The 12,024-nt window shown below is 39.4% G+C and overlaps 1 protein-coding gene across 1 annotated transcript in view; it reads right to left on the bottom strand.

Annotated features, from left to right (window-relative positions):
* The window catches only part of LOC135113720 (zwei Ig domain protein zig-8-like), a 70,318-nt gene extending 58,636 nt beyond the window's left edge, over positions 1-11,682 (bottom strand). The window contains exon 1 of the mRNA XM_064029245.1: positions 11,012-11,682. Within this exon, the coding sequence (XP_063885315.1) occupies positions 11,012-11,057 (46 nt within the window). The 5' untranslated portion in view covers positions 11,058-11,682. The remainder of the gene's footprint in view (positions 1-11,011) is intronic.
* Positions 11,683-12,024: the final 342 nt, after the last annotated feature.

A 12,024-nucleotide genomic window follows, 5' to 3' on the forward strand; every position in this document is an offset into this window, starting at 1 on the left:
TGAAGCAAGAGATGGTTAAGATTCCCATGAAAAGCCTCAACTTCCTTATGAATCACCTGTTTAGTCTTCGCTCTTTGGTACACCTATTGCATTACTGAGAACTGCCGAAACACTGTGTTGTCTTATCTCTTACATTTAAGACAACGTAAAGACAAACAGATAAATAAACTATACCAACATGAACAAATACACAAGGCAAAGAAGACAACGAAATACAAACAGAAACAGACACTCACTCACACACATACACACACATGAACACACGAACAGGCAAAACGAAAAGAGGTACACGGGAAAATGGAAAAAAAAAAAAAACGGAAAATGATAAAAAAAAGTCTTGCCTGTTTATACCAAGGCAAGGAAATAAATATCTCGATAAGGAAAGTTAGAGAAAGAAATACTTTTTGGAGGAAGAAAGTGCTGAGACAAGGCGAAATTTATGCTTGGCAACAGAAGTGAACCAAGATAAACGTGGAAGACTAAAGCAGGAGGAGGAGGAGGGAAGGGAGGGAAAGAGGAAAGGTGAGGAGGAGGAGGGGGGAAGGGAGGGAAGTGTTTGGAAATACGCGGAAGAAAAATAAGAGCACATTCACAATTCCAATCAATAATAGTAAAAATACAAAGCATTCAAACTCCTGCATGTATAATCTCTCTCTCTCTCTCTCTCTCTCTCTCTCTCTCTCTCTCTCTCTCTCTCTCTCTCTCTCTCTCTCTAATCTTTCCTCTTCACTCTACTCGTAATGTATCATGCTTTCAAACGCCAATATAAAACTTCATATTTGCCCCACAGTGTTCAGTTGTTTTTTGTAATACAGATTCGGCGCCAAATGTAAATTAACACGAATTTTTACTCCTTCTTTCAATTTTGTGCTTTACTGGAGCTGCTGGTGCTTCTGTGCTGGGCTTTTGCTTTCCACTACAACGAACATGAATCAATAACACGAATATGAAACAGTAGAAGAAATATAAAAAATGGAATGGAGAGAGAGAGAGAGAGAGAGAGAGAGAGAGAGAGAGAGAGAGAGAGAGAGAGAGAGAGAGAGAGAGAGAGAGAGAGAGAGAGAGAGAAATACAAGGTCACACACAAACACAGACGCATTCCTTCTGTTATCTGGTCAGCTGATCTAAAGGTGAGGCTTCGTGACACACCAGCTGTTGCCAATTAACATGATTTATTCTTACGGGGAAGACAGTTGAGTAATTGCAAGTGAAAAGAAAAAAAAATGAGTAAGTATAAGAAGACAAATAACATGAACGATAAGGTAAAATAGAGTAAAGGAAGCATAAAGGAAGCATAAAGGAAGCATAAAAAAGAGGAAGGAATTTTTTTTTTATTTACTCTTACGGGAAAGACATAAATGATTGCATATGGAGAAAATATTAAGTAAACTAAGGCAAACAACATGAACGATAAGGTAGATAAAACAAATGAAAGAATAAGTATGTGATAAAGAAATCTAATTAGCAAAAAAAGAAAGGAATTATTTACTTTTCATTTACTCTTAAGAGAAAAAACAGATAAATGATTGCGTATGAAGAGAAAAATGAGTAAATAAACGACAAATAACATGAACGATAAGGTAAAATAAAGAGAAATAATAAAGAACTAAAAATAGCAAAAAAGATAAGTAAACAAAAAAAAAAAAAATCATTACTTATTTTTGTACTTGTCTTCTTGTTTGTTTTATTTCATTATATTTATTGATTTAGTTTAATTTACTGTATATTTCAGTTTACTTGATTTTGCTCTTTTACTCCTTTTACACTGACAAATAAGTAAATAAATTAAGCAAGTAAGTGAACAGGAAACGCTGACACTTATCGTGGTAACTGGATTGATGTCACGTGTTTCCCTGACAGAGACAGGTCACTCTGGACAAACCTAACCAGGGAGGAGAGCACGTCCCTCTACACACACTCCAATCAATCATCACATTCTGAGTCATCTTACACAGCTTGGTCACCGGTGTATCTCTAAAGTCAAGTGTTTGCTTACCTCTCCGTGGTGTTTGTCTGCTTGTCTCAACTTTAATACACGTCAAATTATTTTAACATGAAAGAAAATGAACAGATCAGTCAACACACAAAAGGTTCTTTCGGCATTACATTCAAGGTCATTTTGCAGAGTGATGGATTTATATAGTAAAGTGTTTGTCTAACTGTCCATTCTTTACAAGTCATCTTTTATAAATCCAGACAGAGAGAAATACACGTCTCTCAACAAAGTGCTATAGATCATTGCTTCCTAAGTTTAAGAGATACATTTCTTGGGCAATGTGTCTGTCTGACTGGCCGTTTCTTCAGCACAGCAACTCTTTATGAGTCTAACCAGAGAGAAAACTGTACAAATCATCAGTCCATAAATTGCTACATTGTGGGTAATTTTGCAGGTTTAGGTAACGTGTTTCTATGTACGTGTGTTTGTCTGATTCCACGTTTTTTAGCATTATTTTTTTATGAAATCAACAAACTGGTACAATCATTACATTCTTAGCCGTCTTGAAAGTTTAGGTGACGCGTTTCTACGTAAATCTTTGTTTGTGCCTCATTCTCCTTTCTTCAGCACACCTGTTTACAAATCTAAACCAGGGAGAAATTGCACGTCACTCAGCACAAAGTCCCATAAATCATTACAGTCGAGTCATCTTGCAAAGTTGACGTGATAAATTGTTGTGTGTTTGTTCCTGTATATCAACACAAGTCATGCCTACAAAACCTGCAGCGCGTTAAGGAATTTACGAGCCACTTACTCGTGCACGCTATCGACCCCCGAGGCTCGCCGGGGAAATACGAGCCAGGAAAGGTTCTTGAGGCGCGTCACTTAACCGTCTGGAGTCCGATACGGCAATGGGCGAGGCGTAACACACGAGGCCGCCGCTGACGAACTCCAGTACGCGTCTCACTATTCTCAGTATTTCCGTATTTCTTTGACATTGAGCCTTTTAATAAGACAGCTTTCAGAGTTCACGAAGATTTCTTGTCCCTGGATAGTTTCTCTATTAATGATGCCGAATCAATGTTAAATTGTCACTGAATAAAATTAATCTTAAGGAAACCAAATAACTTCCACAATCACAGGAGTCATGGAAACACTCTTGAAAATCCACAATAACTTAAACTAGAGGCTGTCAAAAAGCGCCAAAACTTTTAAGAATACTTTACATAAAAACCTAGCGTTGCCTGAACTCTTTCATTGATGTGTTTTTCTGCTAATTTAGATCCAGTAGCTGAAATATCTCGGTGTCTTAAGTTAAAAAAGAAAAGGTTATTGAAATTAAGTAATATGTATGGTCATCATCCAGCAGTCGAGGAAGTTAAGAGTCCCATGAAAGGCAATAACTTCTTTAAAAAACAGCTATTTAGTCTTGGCTTCACACTCATGTACCTTTTCATTATTAAGAACCACATTCCTAAACACTTCGTCGTCTTATTTCTAACATTTGACAGACTGTAGTGGAAGTTACTTGGGTTTTCAATGTCGTTTTAATTATCCTAATAATAGTTTAAAAAAGGTTCTGCTTCGTAAATGAGAATGCGCCATTAAGAACCTGACTAATCATCTCTGGCATATTAAATCAGAGACCTTAGGAGAGAACAAAGTATACAAGTTTTCATCGCTGGAATGGATAAGTTAACTGTACTAAAACATTTTTCGGTGTGTTGCGTAGTCCAGTGTAATCCTTTCCAAGAAACGCAGCAATTGTTACCGGAAATGCGACTCAATTCCAGCTTTCATACACTTTCATGAGTCAGTCGGTCAAGTAGATAATTAATTGTACTACTGGACCCTTTGTGTGAGCAGTGTCGGTGCTGCACTGCCAGGAACAGCTGATTAATACTTTGCCTGTATCGACTTGAAATCAGTAATGCTGTTTGGCACAACGTTTATAACCTTTATACGAATGTAAGTACCGCATGTTACACTATAACTCACAGCGAGGAGTATGAGAAATGTTAACGAGAATTTAAATGTGAGCGGAATATCTTTAAGTTACTTTTAAGCATACCAAAGAGAGAGACGCGGGATTAAGTATGAAAGAGAGAGGCATTCAATTATAAAGTTTCTCTGCGTGGAGTCCTCGTGTGTCAGTAGTATGGCGGTATGTGTCACGTTTCCATTTGTTGACTCCTCGTCATGCACTGTGTTCAGCAAGTGTGGGGGTTTAACTGCAGCTCTTCACTAAACTGTCTTTTATCTTGTACTAGTAGTTAATTGAGAGTGGCTCAATGAAACAGCTTTAACTCAGTCAGTAGTGCACACAGTTCCGAAACTTTATAAAATCAAGTATCGTTAATTAAAATGGACTATATAAAGCTATGACTGTAGTGGATGAGGAGCATAAGCAAGGGAATTGTTTCTCTTTCACTTAAAAATACCATTCTAAATTCTATAAAAATCTTCTCACGGTAAAAAGAAAATATAGAGAGTTAAGGACGTAGGAAGCTGATGGTGTTCATTATCCTTTGTAATCCTTCATTTTAATGATGTTCTCCTGTTGTTCAGCTCTTCAGTAGTGTCACGAGGAGAGTTTTGTTCTCTCTCTCTCTCTCTCTCGCTCTCTCTTCCTCTCTCTCTCTCCCTCTCTCTCCTCTCTCTCTCTCTCTCTCTCTCTCTCTCTCTCTCTCTCTCTCTCTCCTCTCTCTCTCTCTCTCTCTGTGTGTGTGTGTGTGTGTGTGTGTGTGTGTGTGTTAAATTCTCGCTCCCAAAGCTTATAAAACAAAAGTACATATAAGAAAAAAAATATCCTATGTAGTTTTAAAGTCATTTAGAAAACATACAGGCAGAGTGTTCCAGTGTGTACGAGTATACCAGTAACTCAAGAAGTGTGGCCCTGGAGGCGGCGATCAGGATGAAAACACTTGTGGCTCCTGCTCGATGGTGTGTGGTGGGCAGTAAAGCACGCCTCATTGCTTAAGACAACAACCGTGATACCATCTATGCCTGCAGAGCCTCGTCTTGTTCACCTCCTCCCTTGCCAGCACTTCAACCTCAAGCACTTCACTAATACGATACTTTTATGAGGTCCTGACTTGGTAGTATTGTGCGCAGGACTCGCTGGGGGGCAGTGAGCGGGTGAGAAAAAGAGCAGTGGGCGAAGGGGGAGTGTTTGAGAGAAATATTTTAGTTCAGATATCTTAGTAATCTTGGAAGAGCCAGGCAGTGTGGTTAACGTGTGTGTGTGTGTGTGTGTGTGTGTGTGTTTAATAGCATTTGTTTGTTACTGTTGTTAGTGGTAGTGGTAATGGTGATGATAGTAGTAGTAGTAGTAGTAGTAGTAGTAGTAGTAGTAGTAGAAGCAGCAGCAGCAGGAGAATCATTATTATTATTATCATTATTATTATTATTATTATTATTATTATTATTATTAGTAGTAGTAGTAGTAGTAGTAGTAGTAGTAGCTTAGTAGTTGCAGCAGCAGCAGCAGCAGCAGCAGCAGCAGCAGCAGCAGTCGCAGCAGCAGCAACAGCAGCAGCAGCAGCAGCAGCAGCAGCAGCAGCAGCAGCAGCAGTAGTAGCAGCAGCAGCAGCAGCAGCAGCAGCAGCAGCAGCAGCAGCAGCAGCAGCAGCAGTAGCAGCAGCAGTAGCAGCAGCAGCAGCAGCAGTAGTAGTAGCAGCAGCAGCAGCAGCAGCAGCAGCAGCAACAGCAGTAGCAGCAGCAGCAGCAGCAGCAGCAGCAGCAGCAGCAGCAGCAGCAGCAACAGAAGCAATAATAGTTGTTGTAGTAGTAATAGTAGTAGTGGTGGTGGTGGTGGTGGTGGTGGCAAAAGTAGCGGGCGGCGGCAGGAATAAAGATTGATGGGATGATGGTAGTAGTGGTGGTAGTAGTATTAGTTGTTGTTGTTGTTGCTGTGATGGAAGTAAAAATAGAAGTTATTGTTATTGTGGCTGTGGTGGTAAGGTAAAGTCATGATGGTTGTAATAGTCGTTTTTTGTTGTTCATGTGGTGGTGGTGGTGGTGGTGGTGGTGGTGGTGCTGGTAAAAGTAATCTATGCAGGAATATACTCCACATTATCATCCGCAAAAATTTACATAAGATAAACACACAATTCGTATTCTAAAAAAAAAGAAGAAAAAAAAATAAATAATAAAAAAGATAAATAAAAAGTGGAAAGCACGCCAACACAAGCATGTTCACCATTTCGAAAACCAACTTCTCGTGATATGGCGTAAAAAAAAAAAAAAAAAGAAAAAGAAAAAAAACATACCAAATTTTGTGTATTTACTTAAAAGAATAATAAAAAGAAAAGAAATATACACCGAAAACTATGCATATTTTAACCATAAAGATTGGCCTAATAGAAACTCGTTAAATAGAAACACATACCACATACCACCAACAACCCCCTTTCCCCCCCCCCACCAACACCACCCCAACACACACACACACACATACTAACTAAACGAAGGCAGGACGAACATATAACACGCAAAAATCTCCGCAAAATGAACGGTAAGAAGGGGCGCGCTCTTAACAAAACACTATTCAGATGCAACATATACCGTCCGAGGAAGCAAACAGGATTATTTTTCAGTTTAAGGTGGGCATTTTTTATTTGGCCCCAGCTGGCAGTACGTAGAGTAAGGGAGGGCTATTGAATATTCTGGCAGGAAGCGCCTTTTTCTTGTCACCGCCGCGCAGGGTATGGGGACACGCAGGGAAGGGAGAGGGTAAGGGAGAGGGTGGAAGAGGGGAGGAAGTAGGAGGACGAGAGAGGGAGAGAGAGAGAGAGAGAGAGAGAGAGAGAGAGAGAGAGAGAGAGAGAGAGAGAGAGAGAGAGAGAGAGAGAGAGAGGGCGGGGGAGGGGAGAGAAGGGGGGTATGGATGCAGGAATACAATAGATAGACATGTAAACAAAAACACAGATGCAAAAAGACAAAAAAGCAAACAGACAGACAGACAGACAGACAGACAGACAAAGACAGACAGACAAACAGGAAAAAAAAAACATGCAGAGAGAGAGAGAGAGAGAGAGAGAGAGAGAGAGAGAGAGAGAGAGAGAGAGAGAGAGAGAGAGAGAGAGAGAGAGAGAGAAGGTATTTATTATTTACTCTCTTGAATTTAATATTTCCCAAGGAGCTTTGAATTAAGCCTGACATGAATAAGGAATTTCTAACCCACACTGCAACCCACTCTGCACTTCCTTCCTGATGCCTAGACGCCCACTTGAGGTAGAGCTGCGGCATAGAGGGGAGGACAGAGTGAAGATAGTTTTAATATGTGAAGATAGTGTTAATATGAAAAGATAGCATGATGGTGACGATGAAAGTATAAAAACAGTGATAAGTGTGTCAAGATGATGATGATAATAAAAGAAAAATAAGGAGACATTGTGGAGATAGTGATAACAGCGTGATGATCGTGTATTGATAGTGATAACTGGCTGAAAACGTGAAAATGATGATGATAGTGATGATAGTTAAAACATCGAAATAGTAAAGATGGTTACAGCTGCAGCCCAGATAGGAAGCCACTGAGAAGATGGTGATGACAGCGTGATGGTGACGATGATAGTGTAAAAATAATGATAATAAGTGTGTCAAGATAACGTGATGATGACGATGACAGAATATAGGAATAGTTTGTGAAGATAGTGATGATGAGTGTGAAGACTGCGTGGTGGTGATGATAGTGCATGAATGAAAATAGTGATGATAATGATAATAAGTGTGAAGACTCCGTGGTGGTGACATTGAGAGTGTAAAGATAGGAACAGAGATTTTAAAATAGTGAATAGTCCTTTTGATAGTGTTAAGATAATGAAATGATGCGGAAAATTCTTGGTGGTGTGAGGATAGTCCAAAGATAGTTAACAATTTAAGTTAGTAGTGTAAGAGTGAGAAAACAAACGTAACAGTGAACGGTGATAGTATGAAAATGGTAGTGTGAAAACGACAGTACGATAGTGTGAATAATGGTGTAATACGTAGTGTGGATATAATATTGGTGTGAAGGTAGTTCGGATGGAGTTAATGACAATAAGATAATGTAATACTCGTAGTTTGAGAATGATGTAAGTAGTAGTAGTAGTAGTAGTAGTAGTAGTAGTAGTAGTAGTAGTAGTAGTAAGAAAACAGAACCGAAATAGTGTTAATAATTCTGTATTTTGTATCAACAATTCACCACTACTGCTTATACTTTACACAACTCACAGAAACAAGTTCTTTCTATTTTGTAATGAATCTCTCTCTCTCTCTCTCTCTCTCTCTCTCTCTCTCTCTCTCTCTCTCTCTCTCTCTCTCTCTCTCTCTCTCTCTCTCAACTATTTTGCCGTGGTTGTATTCTACACAACTCACAGTAACAAGTTCTTTCTATTTTGTAATGAATTTCTCTCTCTCTCTCTCTCTCTCTCTCTCTCTCTCTCTCTCTCTCTCTCTCTCTCTCTCTCTCTCTCTCTCTCTCTCAACTATTTTGCCGTGGTTGTATTCACAATTACTATCTTACTTGTACTTTTCATTTTATTCTAACCGCTGCGTGCCTTCTGTAATTCGAATACGTTGTGTTTCCCAGGCAAACAAAAAAAAAATGCTAAGTTAATTTAACATTCACTAATTACTTGTGCGATTTACTGTTCTGATACAAACACTCACCGCTGTATTTTAAGCTTTCCAGTTAATCTCAGTCCAGGATCTAAATCATCAGCTGTGTTTGGTTACAGCAGTAAATCTTTTCGTAATTTGCTGCCACAGCTTACACACATCAGGTTCCACGGTTAACTGTTCAAATACGTTCTTTTTCAATGTCTTGTGCCTGTAATACCTTTTGACTTGTTCATGGAGGCTTAGATGGTCGACCTACAGGCTTATTTCTTGCCTTACTTCTCCTCCAGTGTCTAATATTTTGACCTTTACTTCAACTGATCATGGATAAAATCAAATTTACTTTTTTCCTGTATGTCTGAAATAACAGTAAAATATTTGCTCCTATGCATTCATCGGTTTCCGTTTATTATTCCACGTAAAACCATCGTGAGTCACATAAATACCCATGTGGCCAGCAGGACCCCACTCAGCGCACACTGGCCCAGCGCAACCGAAGGGAATAAAGCTGAGGCCACCACACAGTTACATTTTCTGTCACTTATTCGTGGCTGGCTTCCGCTTATTCTAATCTGCATTTATTCTGAATTTCTCTCTTCCTCATCAAATATCCTTCTCTTTCTTACATTTCCTGTTTCTTGCTTTTCATATTCTTTATTTTCTTTCTTTCCTTCTCCTCCTGCTCCTCCGCCTCCTTCTCTTACTATTGTCCATTATTACCACACATGGTAATATTAGTTAGCAGAACACAGCAGCTGCTACACAAAACAACATTGTGTTAATGGCAACCGTCATGAGGCTGCTCGGGGCGTCCATTCACGGAACAGCTTTCTTTTGTTCTCATTTACCTTGATTTGTAAGAGAATATAATCATCTAATAATGTCAATTTAATGAATTATTAGCCTAACATGAATTAAATAACAAAAAAAAACTAATAATAATAGAAAACAAATAATGGAAACTGTGCAAAACATCTTTCACTATATATACATGTCCTCACTTTCAATATAAAAAGTAAATATTAAGGAATAACAAATAAGATTAAGACTTTAAAAAGCCAATGAGATAAACAGCACAACAAGTAAAGTGCGCCTATCACCTTTTCTGGAGTATCTTAATATGAAACACGCAAATAAGAAGGAATGAGAGTTAATGACAAACTGGCAACAAATTGCTGAAATCATACTGGTGTAAATTTCATAACTAATGGAAATGTGCAGCAACGTAATGCATGGTGTCAATGTGTCATAATTATGGAGTTTTACTTAAAATTGAATGGTAAATGTAAAGTAACGGAAACCGGATTAATTAGTAGTCAAACAATAAAAAGACAAGTACAATAACTAATAAAAAATTGTGCTATTATTATATCACAACCTCATTCATATTATAATCACGAAGCTTTACGCAAAATAATGATGAATGACGAATAAGCAATAATGACAAAGCGACAGATTAACTGTGAAATAATAATTAGATGAAGGCTGCAGCTAATGACAAATGTCCAATCATTGAATCCGAGCTGGTACATATATTTAATAATTACTCGCATGCTCTATCACCAAAATGTCAAAATAAGTAGGCTCTAAATACTGACGTTAATGATTGATGGATTTTTAAATGCGCAATTAATTGAATGAGAAGATTCGGGGACAATAAATTGTCTGTCACTCACTGTCTAAAAATAGTAAAATGAAAATAAAAATACAGCCAACATATTATTCCAGAAGATAAATGCCAGCAAATAAAGCACACGCAGCCCATGTCAGTATATCAGTTAGCATGATGTTATTTTCCTTACGTCTGAACTTCTCTATAAAACTCACCTTCAAGCTTACCCAAGGAATCGATGCAGAGAGATCAAGAATACAGAAACACACACACACACACACACACACACACACACACACACACACACACACACACACACACAAACGAGAGAGAGAGAGAGAGAGAGAGAGAGAGAGAGAGAGAGAGAGAGAGAGAGAGAGAGAGAGAGAGAGAGAGAGAGAGAGAGAGAGAGAGAGAGAGAGAGAGAGAGAGAGAGAGAGAGAGAGAGAGAATTTCCAACATCGCTGTTTTCAATTTTGCAACTTATAATTGCATAATTATACAGTGTATGTGTGTGTGTGTGTGTGTGTGTGTGTGTGTGTGTGTGTGTGTGTGTGTGTGTGTTAATATTGTACATTATTTATTCATTTTTTATTTAAACGGCAGTCACTGTGAAAACTTTATCAGTATCTATGCATGAGCAGCAACACACCACTAACACAGCTCAACAAACTACAGCACACCAGCATTACACTTCACGCATCTGTGCACACAAAAAAAGACGAAAACTATAAGAAAAACTAAAAAAAAAAAAAAAAAAAGTAGTCAATCTTACGTTATAATCCCCCTGAACGGTGACGCGATGAAGTTAATTACTTAAACACGCCCAGGTAAAGTTAAGGAGGCTTGGAGATGCTTACCTGGCGTGGCGAGGACCAACAGGACAGGCAGGAGGAGCTTATACATTATAGAGGCAGGTAATGGACAGCTCTCCGTGGTCGTCTTGCAGGGCAGTGGGCCAGAGAGGGGAGAGGAGGGAGTCTATGTGTCACCGTCGCTCATGATAGTAGAATCTGCATAGTACGTACAGAATGAATGCACGACTCACTGATACAGGCGGTCAATCTTGTTAATGGCGACGATTAACAAGGCTCGCTCATGTTTCATCGTCCCAGTGAGAGAGAGAGAGATAGAGGAAGGATGTTATACTGGTACACGTCGGTTCTGTGAGACTATCCGGTAACCCACACCCTGAGATCAATGTTCTGCCAACTCAAATAGGTTACTGCCAAACTTGAACACCACTTTCCAAACCGCAATCACCGACTTAAAGTTATACAGTACAGTACTTCTTAATGTAAACTTAAACTCAATACACGCACACTTTGCTTCCGTTACAGACTCAGATTTCCTTGCAGTGTACACGACAGCCGGCACTGACACTGGTAATGGAAGGCGCCACTAACAGTCTGGCGAGCCGCTAATGGTCGTGCGCCGCGATACGTGAAGCAGCGGCGGCGGCGGCTGGGTGAGCGAGAGGCAGCGGCTGTGTGTGCGCATCCGACGACATCACCGGCACTACTGACTGCCCGCCGCTACCTGGGCCTCATCCTGCCACCACACACACACACACACACACACACACACACACACACACACACACACACACACACACTACTAATATTACTACCACCATTCTTACTACTACTACTATTACCACTACTACTACTACTACTACTACTACTACTACTACAATGTACTCTTTTTTAATGGAAGAGGAGCTCTGGCCAAGGGCTACGGAGGGACAAGAAAAGGAGAGACACCGAAAATGCCAGTCACCTACTACTGTTACTACTACTACTACTACTACTGATAAGGGTTTTTTTTTGAGAAATAGAGTGCACTATTTAGGTGACATGTTAAATTCATAAGT

The sequence above is a fragment of the Scylla paramamosain genome, chromosome 26, assembly GCF_035594125.1.
Source record: "Scylla paramamosain isolate STU-SP2022 chromosome 26, ASM3559412v1, whole genome shotgun sequence".
Taxonomy (NCBI): Eukaryota; Metazoa; Arthropoda; class Malacostraca; order Decapoda; family Portunidae; genus Scylla; species Scylla paramamosain.